At 39.4% G+C, this 20,864-nt stretch overlaps 1 protein-coding gene across 10 annotated transcripts in view; it reads left to right on the plus strand.

Annotated features, from left to right (window-relative positions):
* The window catches only part of cadpsb (Ca2+-dependent activator protein for secretion b), a 286,320-nt gene that overhangs the window by 163,932 nt on the left and 101,524 nt on the right, over positions 1–20,864 (plus strand). For all 10 annotated transcript variants that reach the window (XM_061923570.1, XM_061923568.1, XM_061923571.1 and 7 more), the window contains exons 7-11: positions 92–203; positions 5,044–5,183; positions 5,382–5,448; positions 5,525–5,633; positions 10,159–10,371. In XM_061923570.1, the coding sequence (XP_061779554.1) occupies positions 92–203; positions 5,044–5,183; positions 5,382–5,448; positions 5,525–5,633; positions 10,159–10,371 (641 nt within the window). The remainder of the gene's footprint in view (positions 1–91; positions 204–5,043; positions 5,184–5,381; positions 5,449–5,524; positions 5,634–10,158; positions 10,372–20,864) is intronic.

Genomic DNA, 20,864 nt, shown 5'->3' on the forward strand with positions numbered 1-20,864 from the left:
ATGTTCCAAGGAGATGAAGTCACTGTGTTGTGGGATCACTCTGTCATGGAAACGGACTTTTGGAGTCACTCACCTGTGTTGTGTCTTTCAGCTGGGGGACCCAGGGGGACTTCACCACCACACACCCTCTGCCTGCTGTCAAGGTAAAACTCTTCACAGAGAGCACAGGAGTGCTGGCGCTGGAGGACAAAGAGCTGGGCAGGGTAAGACTTGTCTCTCTCTTCTCCAAACACATCAGTTTGAATAATCCGACAATCAGTTCCACGGGGTGATACCAGAAAAGAACGGGCCCAAACTCTATTTCCAATAATGTGTCGTTTGTTACTCTCATAATCACACTCGACCTAAAAAATTCACAACATTAGGCGCTCAGACAGGAGCTGAATGACAGATGATGCTCATGATGAATAAATCACTCATACATTTTCCATACCGCTTGTCCACAGGTGACTTTTTGTGCAAGAGGCAGGGTACGCCCTGCACTGGTCACCTGTCAATCTGGGCCATTTTATTAATGATAAATGTACATTTCTGTGTTTTTTTCCCCAACTGTAAATCTGATAAAAATGCATTTTGAACTACTAACACATATTGTGCACCGTTACAAACTCGTCAGGAACATGGTCAAATAATATTGTTGATCTCGATGATCGTATATCTGCTGTACACATTTACTTTACAAAACAGAAGTGTGGGATACTTCTCTTGTTGCGTTATTTGTGTTTGACTTCATTAAATGTTTGAATATGTTTAATGATTGGCCCATCCAGACCGGATCAGGAGAGGATTAAAAAAAGAAAAAAGAGGCTCCAGCGGCCCCCGCGACCCCAAAGGGAATAAGCGGTAGAAAATGGATGGATGGATGGATATATTGGATGGATATATATATAATGCAGAGAGAGACAACAACAAAAACAAAAACAACATAATTAAATCAGCAGATACAATATATACGGAAACAATTTATTAGCTGGTTTACATGCATGAGGGCAGCGTCGCAAGCCCCACCACAGGCATCGTGTATATATATATATTTTTTCATCCCAAGTGCAGGAGGGTACTAGGATGACAGGGGACGCAAAACAATAACAATAAGCAATTCTTTTTCATAACATGGTCACTACTATCTAGTTTCTCTTGTTATATTCTTATTTTACTGTTATATTTTTATTCTCATTGTTGCTTTTTATTTTTATTCTACTGTAATATTTTTCTATTTTCTTTCCATTTATACCCTCATTATTTACTTTTTATATTCGATCTCAATTCTGTACACTGCTGCTGGAATTTTAATTTTCCTGAGGGAACTCTCCTGAAGGAATCAATAAAGTACTATCTATCTATCTATCTATCTATCTATCTATCTATCTATATATCTATATATATATATATATATATATATATATATATATATATATATATATATATATATCCATCCATCCATCCCTTTTCTACCGCTTATTCCCTTTGGGGTCGCGGGGGGCGCTGGAGCCTATCTCAGCTACAATCGGGCGGAAGGCGGGGTACACCCTGGACAAGTCGCCACCTCATCGCAGGGCCATATATATATATATATATATATATATATATAAACGGTCCAACTAATCGTTGAGAGTTTTACTGCGGTTATCATTCAATATTACTGTTTATTGTTGCATATATATATATATATATATATATATATATATATATATATATATATATATATATATATATATATATATATATATATATATATACATATATGTGTATTTATATATATATATATATATATTCTGCATGTATATATATATATATATATATATATATATATATATACATATATGTGTATGTATATATATATATATATATATATATATATATATATATATGCTGCATGTATATATATATATATATATATATATATATATATATATATATATATATATATATATATATATACATATATGTGTATGTATATATATATATATATATATATATATATATATATATGCTGCATGTATATATATATATATATATATATATATATATATATATATATATATATATATATATATATGTATATATATATATATATATATATATATATATATATATATATGAACGGTAATATTGAATGATAACCGCATTAAAACTCTCAACGATTAGTTGTACCGTACGTTCAAATGCAATCATAAAACAACTTTCTTGCTGAATTTAGTTAATTGCATTTATATATATATATATATATATAGTACAGGCCAAAAGTTTGGACACACCTTCTCATTCACAACACAAGTGATGGTCCCAACTTCCTTGATAAAGCAAGAAATTCCACTAATCAACCCTGATAAGGCACACCTGTGAAGTGAAAACCATTTCAGGTGACTACCTCTCGAAGCTCATTGATAGAATGCCAAGAGTGTGCAAAGCAGTAATCAGAGCAAAGGGTGGCTATTTTGAAGAAACTGGAATATAAAACATGTTTTCAGTTATTTCTCCTTTTTTTGTTAAGTACATAACTCCAGAGGTGGGACCAAGTCATTGTTTTGCAAGTCACAAGTCAATCTCAAGTCTTTGCCCTCAAGTCCGAGTCAAGTCCCGAGTCAAGACAGGCAAGCCCCGAGTCAAGTCCAAAGTCAAGACTGGAAAGTCTCAAGTCAAGTCCTAAGTCCTGCATTTTGAGTTTCGAGTCCTTTCAAGTCCTTTTAACCACAGACTAATATATTAACACAGATTGTGTATGCTTTTCAAACGCTGTATTTATTTATTAAAACAAGTGCATTTTAAATTGCAGGAAAGAAAATTGTGCTGACATTGCACTTTATAATAGCACTATTAACCAGTCATTTTAAACATTAACTCATTCCTTTACAGAACAAACACATTGAAAAATAAAGTGCAAATGTACTTATTTGTACAAAAGTGTTAACATTGAAAAAACATGACATATACGTGAACATAACAAAAAAGTTGTACTTTTTATATGTCAGGGCCCTATGCTGCATTGCATTTGCAAAAGACCAAATTAGCCAAGAGTCTGTCAGTCATTTGTGCACGATGGGGGCGTAGTATGATGCCACCATGGCTGAAAACTCGCTCCACTGGAGCACTGGAGGCAGGCACTGCCAAGACTCTCATGGCCACTCGGAACAGTGAAGGAAGAGTCTTCATGTTCAATGCCCAGAACAAAAGGGGGGAGAGAGTTGTTTTGGGTTGGTGCACTACTTGTAAGTGTATCTTGTGTTTTTTATGTTGATTTAATTAAAAAAAGAAAAGAAAAAAAAAATATTTCTTGTGCGGCCCGATACCAATCGATTCACGGACCAGTACCGGGCCGCGGCCCAGTGGTTGGGGACCACTGAGGTAAACAACCAACAGTATGTCAGAAAGCTAGCTAAAACGGTACACATATTCATAATATAGTATACATTTTAACTGACCTTTATTTTACTATTTTGTCTTTTTTTAGGTGGCTAAAATACGCGGTGCTGCTGACCGCCGTCTAACGTTACGTGTGATATATTGACTAACGTAACCCTGCTTAAAAAAAATCACTGAACAAAAAGTATGAATAAGGTAGTGAACTGCAACAGATTCCCGTGTTTGCAATAACGTTATAACGTTAGCAGTGAGTTTACAGCCTCACTGATTTAACTACACAGCAAATAAAAGTCACGTTACTTAGCCAATAAACGTTATCTTACATTCAAAACTTACCGTTCTTTGTGCAACTTCAAATGCCGGACGAAGTTGGAAGTTGTTGCCTCTCCATCAGTAATTTTGGAACCGCATGTGTTGCATACTGCAAACCGTTTTGTGTTGACCACCTCGTAATTTTTATACCCAAACAAAATTATTTTAGGTATCATTTTTTGTTCACTGGCGTGTGGTTTGGACATGTCTTCTTCGTTGGTTGTCCTGCAATTTGATTGGATGAATGCTGTGTGATGAAAACAAAGTAGATCTAATTTGATTGGCTGTTGTACTGAGACCACACCAGCTGACACACGCAACGCTGATAGACAAGTACACAATGAAAAATACGGAGCGCTCCCGAATAACTTTTTCATCTTTGGGTTTTGGGGAAAGTAGCAAGTCATGTCAAGTCATGTCAATTCAAAAGGCTCAAGTCCAAGTGAAGTCACAAGTCAATGATGTTAAAGTCTAAGTCGAGTTGCAAGTCTTTTTACATTTTGTCAAGTCGAGTCTAAAGTCATCAAATTCATGACTCGAGTCTGACTCGAGTCCAAGTCATGTGACTCGAGTCCACACCTCTGCATAACTCCACATGTGTTCATTCATAGTGTTGAGGCCTTCAGTGACAATCTACAATGTAAATAGTCATGAAAATAAAGAAAACGCATTGAATGAGAAGGTGTGTCCAAACCTTACATATATATATATATATATATATATATATATATATATATATATATATATATATATATATGTATATATGTATATATATATATATATATATATATATATATATATATATATATATATATATTTATATATATATATATATATATATATACATAGCACGTTCAAATGCAATCATAAAACAACATCCTTGCTGAATTTTTTTAATTGCGTCCATAAGTATTTTCAACCCTTGGAGTCACATACAAAACAGCATACATGTGTTAAAGCACAAAAATAGTCAAAAGCTTGAAAATTGTCTTTAAGTGTGTGGTAATGTTTGTCTAAGCACTGCAGTGCACACATAACAAGCAAGATGTAAAAGTAGGTTAACGTCGCCATGGCAATGACAGGGATGCTCCTTCTTGCAAATGATTTTCAGTCTGTTCTTTGAAGGTACAATGAGTACATACTCTGCTGCAGACGTAGCGGCCATAAGTAGAGGTAACAAGGCCTCGTGATCTCCCACTGCAGCGGCACTGGCAGGAAGTCAGACTTCCTCAAGGCTCTTTAATGCACCAAGGACAGATTAGTCCGAGGAAAGCCTGGCCTGTTCCCATCACGCCCGTTTTTCACAACACTTGATCTGTCAGACACTACCAAATAAAGACACTTCCTGGTCCTTTGCTTTTAATGCAGGTTGTCCTACACCCGACTCCTAACAGCCCCAAGCAGTCAGAGCTGCATAAGATGACTGTGACCAAGGCTTGCCCTGACCAAGACCTCAGAATTAAACTGGCCATCCGCATGGACAAACCCCAAAATATGAAACACTGCGGGTGAGTAAATGGAGTAATGGCAGTTGGTTCTCCACACCTTTCTCATGGAACTGTCAGCTCCTTGGCCTGGTTTCCAGGCACGTCCCACGGAAAAAATACTGGAAAGTACACAACACCCTCTGGTGGACGCCAGGAGGAATTTAAAAAAGCTTTTTAATGAGACCCTTCTTTGAGTTTTGTGTGTGACTGTTTTGGCAGGTATCTGTGGGCCTTTGGCAAGAATGTGTGGAAGCGCTGGAAGAAGCGTTTCTTTGTACTCGTGCAGGTGAGTTTTTCTGCTTGTTTTTCATTCATCCTTACCCCGAACAAGTCAAAGTTACGTCTAACAATTTGTTTCGCAGGTGAGTCAGTATACATTCGCCATGTGCAGCTACAGAGAGAAGAAATCAGAACCTCAAGAGCTTCTCCAGCTGGACGGCTACACTGTGGACTACAGCGACCCGCAACCTGGTGCGTCCAATCTCCGGGTTATTTCTTTTTACAACACAGTCTAATAATGTATGTCATGATCCTTGAACCGGACTAGAACAACACACTTAATGCTAATGTAATCCGTTTGAAAACGTCCTGAACAAAAACTGAATCATAAAGAAACTGAAACGTTTCCCATAAGAAATCGCATAGCGCAGACCTCCGCCAGGCGCAACCACTCCCCATATAACAAACACGTCCTACATGAATAAATTACATAAATTAACTTTGAACATCACTTTTATCTTTTTTAAGACCTTTAAACCTTGCTTCAGTAATTTTTTATTTTTTTTAAAGCATATTCTACGTATTTTGTGTGTTCATTTTTGAAGCATAAAATGACTAAATCAGACCTGGGCAATTATTTTGACTTTGGGGCCACATTGAGATAAAATGTGTCTCGGGGCCGGTGTGTATGTGATACACACACACACACACACATATATATATATATATATATATATATATATATATATATATATATAAAAAATATGTATACCGTATTTTCCAGACTATAGCGCACACTGGGGTGTAAGCTGCACCCACTAAATTTCAAAAGAAATAAATATTTTTTACATATATAAGCCACAAATATATATATGTTGCAAAATGAGTTATTTACACAGTAAGATTTGGTAAATGTTTATTTACATACTTTAATTGTTTCCAAACGGTGTTTGTAAAACGGCTGATCAAACAAAACAGATGTCATCATTATGGACCCACTAGCTCAAAAAGCTAGCTCTCCAATCAGCTAAAGCAGTGGTCCCCAACCACCGGGGCGCGGCCCGGTACCGGTCCGTGGATCGATTGGTCCCGGGCCGCACAAGAAATTAAAAGAAAAAGAAATAATAATAATAATTTTTATTTTTTATTTTTATTAAATCAACATAAAAAACACAACATACAGGTAAAAGCCAGTAAATTAGAATATTTTGAAAAACTTGATTTATTTCAGTAATTGCATTCAAAAGGTGTAACTTGTACATTATATTTATTCATTGCACACAGACTGATGCATTCAAATGTTTATTTCATTTAATTTTGATGATTTGAAGTGGCAACAAATGAAAATCCAAAATTCCGTGTGTCACAAAATTAGAATATTACTTAAGGCTAATACAAAAAAGGGATTTTTAGAAATGTTGGTCAACTGAAAAGTATGAAAATGAAAAATATGAGCATGTACAATACTCAATACTTGGTTGGAGCTCCTTTTGCCTCAATTACTGCGTTAATGCGGCGTGGCATGGAGTCGATGAGTTTCTGGCACTGCTCAGGTGTTATGAGAGCCCAGGTTGCTCTGATAGTGGCCTTCAACTCTTCTGCGTTTTTGGGTCTGGCATTCTGCATCTTCCTTTTCACAATACCCCACAGATTTTCTATGGGGCTAAGGTCAGGGGAGTTGGCGGGCCAATTTAGAACAGAAATACCATGGTCCGTAAACCAGGCACGGGTAGATTTTGCGCTGTGTGCAGGCGCCAAGTCCTGTTGGAACTTGAAATCTCCATCTCCATAGAGCAGGTCAGCAGCAGGAAGCATGAAGTGCTCTAAAACTTGCTGGTAGACGGCTGCGTTGACCCTGGATCTCAGGAAACAGAGTGGACCGACACCAGCAGATGACATGGCACCCCAAACCATCACTGATGGTGGAAACTTTACACTAGACTTCAGGCAACGTGGATCCTGTGCCTCTCCTGTCTTCCTCCAGACTCTGGGACCTCGATTTCCAAAGGAAATGCAAAATTTGCATGGTTGGGTGATGGTTTGGGGTGCCATGTCATCTGCTGGTGTCGGTCCACTCTGTTTCCTGAGATCCAGGGTCAACGCAGCCGTCTACCAGCAAGTTTTAGAGCACTTCATGCTTCCTGCTGCTGACCTGCTCTATGGAGATGGAGATTTCAAGTTCCAACAGGACTTGGCGCCTGCACACAGCGCAAAATCTACCCGTGCCTGGTTTACGGACCATGGTATTTCTGTTCAAATATTTTTTACATATATAAGCCACAAATATATATATGTTGCAAAATGAGTTATTTACACAGTAAGATTTGGTAAATGTTTATTTACATACTTTAATTGTTTCCAAACGGTGTTTGTAAAACGGCTGATCAAACAAAACAGATGTCATCATTATGGACCCACTAGCTCAAAAAGCTAGCTCTCCAATCAGCTAAAGCAGTGGTCCCCAACCACCGGGGCGCGGCCCGGTACCGGTCCGTGGATCGATTGGTACCGGGCCGCACAAGAAATTAAAAGAAAAAGAAATAATAATAATAATTTTTATTTTTTATTTTGATTAAATCAACATAAAAAACACAACATATACTTACAATTAGTGCACCAACCCAAAAAAATCATTCACACTCATTCGCACAAAAGGGTTGTTTCTTTCTGTTATTAATATTTCTGGTTCCTACATTATATATCAATATAGATTAATACACTCTGCTGGGATACAGTCCGTAAGCACGCATGATTGTATTTTTTTTATGACAAAAAATAATAAAATAAAATAAAATAATTCGGCCAAAAGATAGCGCCATAGCACAAACAATAAAACACCCTCTCAGTGTTTTTGCTGTTAAAAAAAAATAAAAATAAAAATAAAAAAATTATTTTTATAAAAAAAATCTCTAAATTAGCTGCTCCGTCTTTATAAATATTAATTAATAATAATTCATATTATCTTTTACAGTCAAGTAAAACGCAACAAACACGGCAAAATATGAACGCAGGGTAAAAAACACACACCTACAATCTGATATAATATCACTTTTCCACAAAACTTTGTTGTAAAAATCTGCTTCCGCGTCTGTTCCTGACACCCGTGTTTCGGGCTGGTCGCTTTGTAAACAAACCCCACTCACACTGCTTTGTGCCTAGTCTGAGCTGCTGTGACGTAATTACCGTAATAACCTGTTCATCACTCAAAAGTTGTCACGACTTGGTCCTTGGGTTTTGTTTTTCCGGAAGGCAACGGAAAGTTGGCTCGGGCGAGACGGGAATGTATGTACATGATTTATTAAATACGATCCAAAAAAAAGAACAAACGAAAAGCGCGCACAGTGGCGGAGAACAAACTATGAAACCAAAAGACTATAGCACAAAGGCAGAAACTGTGAACAATGAAACAAAAACTAACTGTGGCATTAATAAACAAAAACTTACTTGGCATGGACTAAAGGAGCAGCATGAACGATGGACATGAAAACAAGTGTCAGGAATGTGCAGAGCATAAATGTGGGATGTCGCCAGCAAGACAAACTGAAAACAATGAACTTAAATACTACAGACGTGATTCGTGAAAACAGGTGCGTGACTCAAAACGTGAAACAGGTGCGTGACGTGACAGGTTAAAACTAATGGTTGCTATGGTGACAAAACAAACAAAAGTGCACAAAAAGTCCAAAAACAAAACCGAACATGACTAAAACAAAACATGATCACACAGACATGACAAAAGTGCAGATTCCAACCATTGAAACACTTTCCATACTTCAAGACTCACAGTAATTTAAAAACAGCCCTGAACATCATAATGGTGGCTAAAGTTTTGGTGTTAAAGGTCTAAAAATTATATTTCGAAATGTCCAGCGGACCGGATTAAAAATCTTAAAATCAGGCCCGCAGGCCGTATTTTGCCCAGGTCTGACCTAAATGAAATAAAAATATCAATACTACACTAGTATCGACCACTGGATGAGACCAAACCAATCAAAGCGGAGTATCATCGGTACTTATTGGCAGCATTACTATATTGAAAAAAAAGAGTGTAAAGGTGTCTATGTGGGTGTTATTTCATGTCTAGAGGGCTTTCATGAAGCAATAAAAACATTCGATATATAAATAACTCCTATTTTGCAAAAATTCTAATTTACTACAAACAGGCCTGGAACCATTTAACAGGGTTAATTGAGGGCTTACTGTAGTGTTTTTCACCTTCTTTATTAAAGTGATAGTAGGTACTCACAACTTTCTTTGCACCCATGGTGGATTATTTTGCAGTCCATAAACAAAGTACAGAGACTGAATCCCCAACACGGGGAATCTTGGTTTGGTCTTTCCATTCCTCTGGCCCTGCGATGAGGTGGCGACTTGTCCAGGGTGTACCCCGCCTTCCGCCCGATTGTAGCTGAGATAGGCTCCAGCGACCCCAAAGGGAATAAGCGGTAGAAAATGGATGGATGGAAAATGATACGCGTACAAATGGAGTTTGTTTCGTGCAATAACGTTTGGCTGTACGATAACTGAGACGGTAGACGAAAAAACCAGGGCTAATTTCTGACAAAAAGCTAATAATACGTAAACTGAAGCATATAAGAGCTAGGTACCACTGTACCTGTTTCAGTTGTGCTTAACAAGTTCCATAAAATAATGTCACATGACTATAATTCAACATGTCCATAAAGGAGTTGGAAGAAACAAAGAGTATTTAGTCTTATCCTAGCGAAAGATGGAGAGCTCCAGAAGGTACGTGTCTGAAAATGTTCTGGGCTCTCAGGCTTAGATGGCGGTAGGGCTTTCTTCAACGCGGTGAAGGAGGGCGACACCGTGATCTTCGCCAGCGACGACGAGCAGGACCGCATCCTGTGGGTCCAGGCCATGTATCGGGCCACCGGCCAATCCCACAAGCCCGTCCCACCCACTCAGGTCCAGAAACTCAACTCCAAAGGGGGTACCTCGGCCCAAATGGACGCTCCCATCTCTCAGTTCTGTAAGTACGCCGAAGCGTGGCACGCTGACCTTAGACCCGAGCTAGTTTCCATCTACGACACCCTGACGGCTCATGAATGTCTCACGCCATGTGCTCCACACTTGCTGGTAGAACTAACACACAAGCACGCACTCACACACACACCTTGACCTCTCAAGTATCAAAGTACCACTCATTCACTTCACCGACTCCCAAAGGTGCAAAATCCCATCAGTTTTCAGGGAAAGATCTGAACATTCAAGCCTGCAGGGGTGAATTCAAGCTGATGTCGGCGTGTGCGGCTTGTATTCCAAACCATAGGCCAGTTTTATTAGCGTGTGTTTAGCCAGTACACTGCTGCATGCCAACATGTCCGCCAGCAAAGTCAAGGTAAGACTGTTTGCAGTCGTGTGGCATCTTGTGTCCCCCTAAACTAAAAGCAAACGTAACATCTTGATTTGGATTCTGTACTTTCTGACCTACTGATTCAGTGGAAAATATTGTGTCAGGCTTCAGAATCAACGCTGAATTTTCCATGAGCATTGCTTACAAAAAATCCCCAAAAAGAAAAAAAACAACAGCGTTAAACTTTCTCCCAGGCTAGAAAATGTGTTGATTCTTCACATGAATTGGCTCTCTTCTTTCCAAACTCTATCACATAAATTCTATGTTGTTCCTCCATTGGTTTCTTTGTCCACTATGTGATCGTTCTTGTGGTTAGTTGACTCCTCTGACGCCAGCTGTCGCCATTCAAAGCCTCGCCACAGCGGCACCGACCTCGCCACCCCTGTCAACCCTTCCCTGAAACATTGTGGCACACCAACGCAAACATGTTTCACCCCCTGGTGGTCTTGAATGGCCCTGGGATCATACCATAACATTGTCCTCCTGACTCCGCTGCAGTGCCAAACAGGCCTGGGAAGGTTGTGCTTAGATCGATTGAGTATTGGAATCCTCTCTTGTTTTGACACTAAAACTTGATATAACTTTGAAATATTGCTTTTGACATTTTCTAAAAAGGTGTGATTTGAAGACAGTCAGTCCCTCCAGATTTCGCAGTCCTTTTTTTGTCATTCTAAATTTAATTGCCTGAAAAAAAACTTTGTGATTTTTTTAAATTTGTTATCAATCTTTTAAAGGGGAACATTATCACCAGACCTATGTAAGCGTCAATATAAACCTTGATGTTGCAGAAAAAAGACCATATATTTTTTTAACCGATTTCCGAACTCTAAATGGGTGAATTTTGGCGAATTAAACTCCTTTCTAATATTCGCTCTCGGAGCGATGACGTCACAACGTGACGTCACATCGGGAAGCAATCCGCCATTTTCTCAAACACCGAGTCAAAGCAGCTCTGTTATTTTCCGTTTTTTCGACTGTTTTCCGTACCTTGGAGACATCATGCCTCGTCGGTGTGTTGTCGGAGGGTGTAACAACACGAACAGGGACGGATTCAAGTTGCACCAGTGGCCCAAAGATGCGAAAGTGGCAAGAAATTGGACGTTTGTTCCGCACACTTTATCGACGAAAGCTATGCTACGACAGAGATGGCAAGAATGTGTTGATATCCTGCGAAACTCAAAGCAGATGCATTTCCAACGATAAAGTCAAAGAAATCTGCCCCAGACCCCCATTGAATCTGCTGGAGTGTGTGAGCAATTCAGGGACAAAGGACCTCGGTAGCACGGCAAGCAATGGCGGCAGTTTGTCCTCGCAGACGAGCGAGCTAAACCCCCTATCGGCCCTGGGTTCCCTGGCCTGCTGACATCAACTCCAAAACTGGACAGATCAGCTTTCAGGAAAAGAGCGCGGATGAGGGTATGTCTACAGAATATATTAATTGATGAAAATTGGGCTGTCTGCACTCTCAAAGTGCATGTTGTTGCCAAATGTATTTCATATGCTGTAAACCTAGTTCATAGTTGTTAGTTTCCTTTAATGCCAAACAAACACATACCAATCATTGGTTAGAAGGCGATCGCCGAATTCGTCCTCGCTTTCTCCCGTGTCGCTGGATGTCGTGTCATTTTCGTCGGTTTCGCTTGCATACGGTTCAAACCAATATGGCTCAATAGCTTCAGTTTCTTCTTCAATTTCGTTTTCGCTACCTGCCTCCACACTACAACCATCCGTTTCAATACATTCGTAATCTGTTGAATCGCTTAAGCCGCTGAAATCCGAGTCTGAATCCGAGCTAATGTCGCTATAGCTTGCTGTTCTTTCCGCCATGTTTGTTTGTGTTGGCTTCACCATGTGACGTCACAGGAAAATGGACGGGTGTTTATAACGATGGTTAAAATCAGGCACTTTGAAGCTTTTTTTAGGGATATTGCGTGATGGGTAAAATTTTGAAAAAAACTTCGAAAAATATAATAAGCCACTGGGAACTGATTTTTAATGGTTTTAACCATTCTGAAAATGTGATAATGTTCCCCTTTAAGCGTTCATAAAATTGTAAAACATACACTGTATTGGGGTTTTACTTGTTTTATACCCCACAGACTAAAAAGTTGACACTAGATTGGAAGTAAAAGCCTTTACTCAGAGCTCACTGTCAAATTACTGTATAATTTAAATTAACTATAGCTAATAATAACAGGAAGTAGGTCTAATCTACCTGGGAGTAATAGCTGATATATTGTTACACGTTGCTGTTCCTGCTTCGTATACAAACATATATTTTGATGCGATAGTTGACATGTACACAAATTTGATTGGCGTAAATGAAGGCACTGGAAAAAGTAGCGAGGCTGCGTATTATTTTTCAGATTTGGTTGAATTTTTGCTTGATTATGGCACGGTCGTGAAATCGCAAATTCCTGGAGAGACTGCACAGACACAGACTGGTGTTTTGTGGTAGGGGTGTCCGGATACGAAATGTTCGCTTCCACTACAATACAGATATGGCAGCCTGGCTAGTGGCCGATACTGATCTGATACGATAGCAGCAGCAATAAAACATAATTGTTCTTTTTTGTAGAGTGTAATATTATAAAGGAATTCATCAAGTGATATGTTGTGATTATGTGGGCTCTGCATGCTGGATATAATTCCGAATGGATTTAGTTGTTATAGTTAGTTTTCTTACACTTCTGGTTATTATTTGCAAATATGCACTCATTTCAGTTTGTCCAAGGTGTGCTGCCGTAATCAGGAAGTAGTCTTTGCCATTAAGTCTTGTCTTTTGTTCTACAAAGTGTTCATACTATAAGCATTATACTGGGCGTGCATCTTAGTTGTAGTTTTATTAACAAATTTGAATGTGGAAATCGCCATGTAGCCTTGCTAATGCTAATCAGTAGCATACATTTGGCATATCTAATGTGAATTAGCATCGAGCTAGCAAATTAGTTTTAATGCATTTCTTTTACTTTGGAATGTCACATAAAAGTTATTTTGTATTTCATATCAGTTATATTGACACACTTTAGTTCTATATGTTAACTTTTACAGTGTTTTGAGGTAAAAACCCTTAAAAGGCTCTCAAATGGAGGCAAACCGTTGTGTGCTAAGCTAGCAAGAAGAGACGCAGCGGGAGAAGAACAGACTGCTAGGATAAGAGCTCTTATATCGAACGATTTAAATGCTGGCCGATATGATCGTATGACTTTTTTTTAAATGATCTCAGACCAATATCTGATATCAATATCGGATCGGGACACACTTAGTTTTTGGTTTTGGAACATTTCCATGTTTGGAGTGTTTGGACATTGCTGTATTGTTTACATGAAAACACAACAGGAAAGGCATAGTCTTAAAGATTAGTAAATGGGACTGCACACTCAGATTGACCAATAATCACAATCCCAACATTTTATGCAATCATTTTTAAAACAATGGAGGATTATTTTAAAGGGCCGTTTACATGACACTGGCTTTCAATGACAACAGATCAAATTGCCGCTGTCGTTCACCCTGAAAACTATTGGAACGGGGAATAAAAGTTCCATGTTATAATACTGTTTCACAATTATAAATAAGTGTTAAAATATACATGAGGATCTGCAATAGTGTATTTGAAGTGTGTAGGCTCTTATTCTGGAAATTAAACAGGTTAAAAGTGATTTCAATTAGCCCAACTGTGTCTGTAACTTTAATGCTAATGAGCTGTGTTTGTCTCCAAGAAGTGCTATCAAGCACTTGATCTGTACTTGATCCACTTTTTACACATAAAAGGCAACTGTGCACTTGTCCAGTTTAATAGATGAAATGTATCACTTAAACAAGGTAAAATTAAGGATTGGGACAGGTGTACACAAGCGTTAGCAACATTAGCATTGCTATGTGAGCCATAGACATCTTATAAGTAGACGCAGCATTGGCTGCTGTGACGCGAGAAATTTGTCCGCCATCTTGAAGTGGTGATGAGGAGCCGGCGAGCAGCCTAAACTGACAGTTGACAGGTAGAAAACAAAGATGCCGGGCTGGTGTTCAGCGTTTTCCTGCTCAAATGAGCGGACTGTTGAAAATAGGGATCGGGGGATTACTTTTCACAAGTAAGATTTAACATTAACGTACTATTGGTTTTATTTTGCGAAAAGAATATTACCACAGAGTTGAGAAGGCACAAAGATCTTCAATAGTACTGAAACCGTAGTCGCTAGCAAACAAGAGTATGACCATAAAATAATTGCTTGTCAATAAAATTAATTACATTTAAAAATGTCATACTTGAATAACACAAAGTTGAAATAAATGATTGTGACACCTAAAACAAAATTCACCAGCCGCCACTGATTATGATGCGTTCTCATTTTAGGCAAAGTATAAGAAAATACTTTCTTAACAGTATAATTGTAACCAGGAATATGTCTTCAAGTAACAATATTCAAATACTAACATTGTTGGGTAAGACAGAATTTGGTTTTATTCTGAATCCAGTGAAACAGATTGGTGGTTTGAGCTGATATAAAGACTTTCAGGTGTTTATATATGTTTATGTTTAAGTATTTGGCAGACGCTTTTATCCAAAGCGACTTACATAAAAAATACATATAAAACAATCACTGTAAACATGATCATTTAAGGGAAGAATGTAATAGAAAATATCAATACAAAGTGTCAAGACAGAATAAACTCTGCTGCTGCAGCAACAGAGATACAGTCTATAGGTCCCTAAGATATATAGATATCTGATGTATTCATACATTGTTTATGTAGGATGTACGCATGTATATTAACCTAATCATATTGTTTCTTCAACTTAAAAATAGCTGACCGTTTTTTCCCCCTTCTCTGGGATTATATTCCCAGTTTTGATCTCGGACGTCTGGTCACTTATAGCATATAAGAATATTCTATTACTGTTAAGCAAACTATGAATAATAAAACACGCCAAAACATGTGTCCTTTATCATAGCTACACGTATGACAAAAAAACTCGTGAAAATCAGTGGTATTCAGTGAGGTAAGATAAATTAAATGTGCTGACAGTTCATTGCTCCTGCCAAATGAATTGCACTGAGTGGAGCGGATCACCACTCCAAGATGGTGGCCCCGCGTCTTGTCAGCGGCAGTAGGCAGTAGCGCTCGATGCTGCGTCTACTTATAGGATGTCTATGATGTGAGCCACATCATGCTAGGTTAGCATATTTGTTGAAGAAAAAATAAATAATCAAACTTACAGCTCACATATCCATAGCTAACAGATAATGGGCAAATCACCAGGCTGCATTTTAAGATGTGTAGCGAAGCCTGCTTTAAAAAATCCAGTGTGAAGAGGTGGCTGTATACACAGGGAGGGCTCATCTAACTAGGGGTGGGTCAGAAGCTTCAGAGGGTATCATTTCCATGTTCATTTACTACACTTACTACGAGGGGTGTAACGATTGAGTGATAAATCAATTTATATTTCTAAATTTTAAGTATATCGATCTGTGTTCTGCAAGATTGCCTTCTGGAAGGTAGGTATTGATCCAAGATCACTTTAAAATAGAATCGATCGATTTTAGAAACAAGGACGTTAAATGTAAGGTCTATTTGCCCGTCTGTGACATCATCAAAACAAAATTGGCGGCGAGCTACGGTGGTCAAGGAAGGTCAAAACAAACACAAACGCCACAAGACAATATCATACATTACAACACAAACACTTTGAGCTACAGCACAATTGCAAAAGCCACAACAAAGACTGAAGATGCAACACAATATTATAAAGCCACAACTTAACTTTAAGCCACGAACGATGCAACCGACACAACGGAAGTGACAGCGGAGCAAGTTACGGTGATGCACCGACTTTCGGAGCGCAACAACTGGAAAAGTGATCAGAAACAAAGAAATACAATAGATTGGTTTAAGGAGGCTATGAAAGTAAGAAGCAAGTGGCCAACACTGTCAATAAATGTGAAACGACGTGGTCGCATAGTGATGCGGGTGTGGTTCTCCCAAGGATGCAGACGGCTTCGGACACAGCTTGCAGGTACGAATATGATTTATTTAAAATATAAATCATACGGTGGATAAACAAAAAGACATGCACGTAGCACAAAAGGCAAGAAACAAAAGGACTAGCGTGGGAGCTAGCAGGCAAAATGGCATAGCGTGAAAACTAGCAGCTAAGGAACATGAAATAATCGTCGTCATCAGTTGTATGGGAACAAACTACGAAGCCAGACCGAGTGAGGCCAGAGCAAAGACTAAATAGCCCTCTGATTAGCGCCCGGGCAACAGGTGCGCGTCCCGAACACTAACCAGAGGCAGGTGCGTACAATCTGCCGTTATGGCAACAGAAACAAACTAAACTCAAGGTGCTGAAAACACGTGACACAAACATAAACAAACTCTGATCCGGGCAGCGGATCGTAACAAAATGCTTCCGCACACCTAGGACGCTGTCCGTAATCATGGCCGTAACTACCGTTGAGGACACAGAGGTCATGTCCTCTGTGAAAAAAGGATGATGATATGACTGACTGTAAACGTACTTTGTGTAGGACATCATGTGCGCTGTACATCACCATTCATAGATCATCCTCTCTAAATATGTGATCTTTGGTCATGCACAGCCCGCTACAACTCCAACTACGTAACTCAAATAAGTCCACTTTTACTTTAAACACTATACGATCTGAAATGTGTTGCAACATAACGTTAATATTAAATCATACTGATGTAGCTAATGTGGCTTTCACCTGAATTAAATTGATGTTGAAACGCTGTCAGTTTAATACTGAAGTCGTGTCAGTCAGGTGCTGCCCCGCCGTAAATGCAGAAAGCGCTCTCTGCGTGGAGCTTTGCGATTTTGCTTGAAGAAGCACATTAAAATGTAAATTATTGAATGACAAGGCGCTTCATATTTTACCCCAAATGTATTCCTGGCCACGTCATGCTCTGTCACTGATTAAAATATTTAGAGCAAAATTTCCCCCGTGACCTCTGGTTGCTCCGTGGCGGTTGTCATTAGTACTTGCCGTGCAAAGCAGAAGGTCTTGGGTTCGCATCCTGGTCGTCGTTGTAAATTAGTTACCGTATTTTTCGGAGTATAAGTCGCACCGGAGTATAAGTCGCACCTGCCGAAAATGCATAATAAAGAAGGAAAAAAACATATATAAATCGCAATGGAGCCTGGTCAAACTATGAAAAAAACTGCGATTTATAGTCCGGAAAATACGGTATGTGTTTTAATGATGTTAAAATTGTTTAATATTCTAAACTTCAGGATATTAATAAAAAAGTGGACTGTTACAAAATTAAACTGATAGATAGTTATAGCTCAATTAAAGCTTTCAAACCTGCTCAGTGGCCTTGTGGTTAAAGTGTCCGCCCTGAGATTGGTAGGTTGTGAGTTCAGACTATAAAAATGGGACCCATTACCTCCCTGCTTGGCACTCAGCATCAAGGGTTGGAATTGGGGGTTAAATCACCAAAATGATTCCCGAGCGCGGCCACCGCTGCTGCTCACTGCTCCTCACTGCTCCTCTCACCTCCCAGGGGGTGGAACAAGGGGATTGGTCAAATGCAGAGGGTAATTTCACCACACCTAGGGTGTGTGTGACTATCAGTGATACTTTAAATTTTAACTTTGCTATTCTTGAAATCAATTTTGTTGCTCAAAGTAATATAATTGAAATGGTGTTTGGATACCCCAGTATTTGACCTCGGTATTAGTTACGGCCCTGTCCGTAATCGGTGACGCCAGAGCCGAGAACAGCTACTGTATGGCCGCGTCGGGGAACTTTATTTAGCAGGTAAATCTACTGTTAAAATGTTGGTTACTGTACTTTTATTGAAAATGTCTTGAATGTTAAAAATGTGAGCAGAAAAGGCTTCCTTTTGTTAATTCAACCTAAAGTGTTGGTTGCACTTTATTCAAATAAGATGTGAATGCATTGGCCATTAAAGGCCTACTGAAATGCGATTTTCTTATTTAAACGGGGATAGCAGGTCCATTCTATGTGTCATACTTGATCATTTCGCGATATCGCCATATTTTTGCTGAAAGGATTTAGTAGAGAACATCGACGATAAAGTTCGCAACTTTTGGTCGCTGATAAAAAAGCCTTGCCTGTACCGGAAGTAGCAGACGAGTAGCGTGACGTCACAGGTTGTGGAGCGCCTCACATCTGCACATTGTTTACAATCATGGCCACCAGTAGCGAGAGCGATTCGGACCGAGAAAGCGACAATTTCCCCATTCATATGAGCGAGGATGAAAGATTCGTGGATGAGGAAAGTGAGAGTGAGTGCTCCCATTGCCAGAGGGCAATGGGAGCAATTCAGATAGGGAAGATGCTGTGAGATGCAGCTGGGAATGACTAAAACAGTAAATAAACACAAGACATATATATACTCTATTAGCCACAACACAACCAGGCTTATATTTAATATGCCACAAATTAATCCCGCATAACAAACACCTCCCCCCTCCCGTCCATATAATGAATGATAAATGATAAATGGGTTGTACTTGTATAGCGCTTTTCTACCTTCAAGGTACTCAAAGCGCTTTGACACTACTTCCACATTTACCCATTCACACACACATTCACACACTGATGGAGGGAGCTGCCATGCAAGGCGCTAACCAGCACCCATCAGGAGCAAGGGTGAAGTGTCTTGCTCAGGACACAACGGACATGACGAGGTTGGTACTAGGTGGGGAATGAACCAGGGACCCTCGGGTCGCGCACGGCCATTCTTCCACTGCGCCACGCCGTCAATAACCCGCCAATACAACTCAAACACCTGCACAACACACTCAATCCCACAGCCCAAAGTACCGTTCACCTCCCCAAAGTTCATACAGCACATATATTTCCCCAAAGTCCCCAAAGGTACGTACGTGACATGCACATAGCGGGCAAGCGATCAAATGTTTGGAAGCCGCAGCTGCATGCGTACTCACGGCACCGCGTCTGCGCATCCAACTCAAAGTCCTCCTGGTAAGAGTCTCTGTTGTCCCAGTTCTCCACAGGCCAATGGTAAAGCTTGACTGTCATCTTTCGGGAATGTAAACAATGAAACACCGGCTGTGTTATCCGGCACAACAGTCAAGGGGTGCATTCTACGGCGGGGGTGCGTTATCCGGCACAACACCTGCCGCAATACACCGCTTCCCACCTACAGCTTTCTTCTTTGCTGTCTCCATTGTTCATTGAACAAATTGCAAAAGATTCACCAACACAGATGTCCAGAATACTGTGGAATTTTGCGATGAAAACAGACGACTTAATAGCTGGCCACCATGCTGTCCCAAAATGTCCTCTACAATCCGTGACGTCACGCGCAGGCGTCATCATACCGAGACGTTTTCAGCAGGATATTTCGCGCGGAATTTAAAATTGCACTTTAGTAAGCTAACCCGGCCGTATTGGCATGTGTTGCACTGTTAAGATTTCATCATTGATGTATAAACTATCAGACTGCGTGGTCGGTAGTAGTGGGTTTCAGTAGGCCTTTAATTGTTGTTTACTTGCTTGTTTGTATCCATTGTTTAATTTATACATAATTCCTTTACAGGAAATAACAGAAATAGAGGAAATTTCACCTGCAGTGTCTAATATTCAGTGTTTATTTTACTGTCACACTGCTTGATTTGGGGTTTTTTTGGTTAAAAAGCCACTGAATTGATTTCTACTCGATAGGGACAAGTGATAGAAAATGGATGGATGGATGAATCGTTTCGGGTCATATTGTTCTAAAAAAATAAAATAGTCCCTGAATTGTATCGTCAACCACAAATATCGAATCAAATCGAATCGTTACACCCCTACTTGCTACAGTGATACAAGTTCAACTTTAAACACACAAGTAAAAAGATTCCAAATCCTGTACACTTTAGGTTTAGACGCAGGAGGATCAGAAGTTGATATACATGATGCACATCATGTTTATTGTCGCCCTGGAACGGCCTGCCATGCGTGTTACACTTTTTGCAGGTCCTCCTGACAACATTTAAAAACATGACTAAATATTGTATTGCGAGGTCTTTGTTGTGTAAACATTCCCCATGCTTCATGCTTCATAATTCAAATGCTGCCTCGCTAAGTCTCTTGACCTTTCCAGGACCA

This window comes from Nerophis lumbriciformis, linkage group LG28, assembly GCF_033978685.3.
Source record: "Nerophis lumbriciformis linkage group LG28, RoL_Nlum_v2.1, whole genome shotgun sequence".
In the NCBI taxonomy this organism is placed as follows: Eukaryota; Metazoa; Chordata; class Actinopteri; order Syngnathiformes; family Syngnathidae; genus Nerophis; species Nerophis lumbriciformis.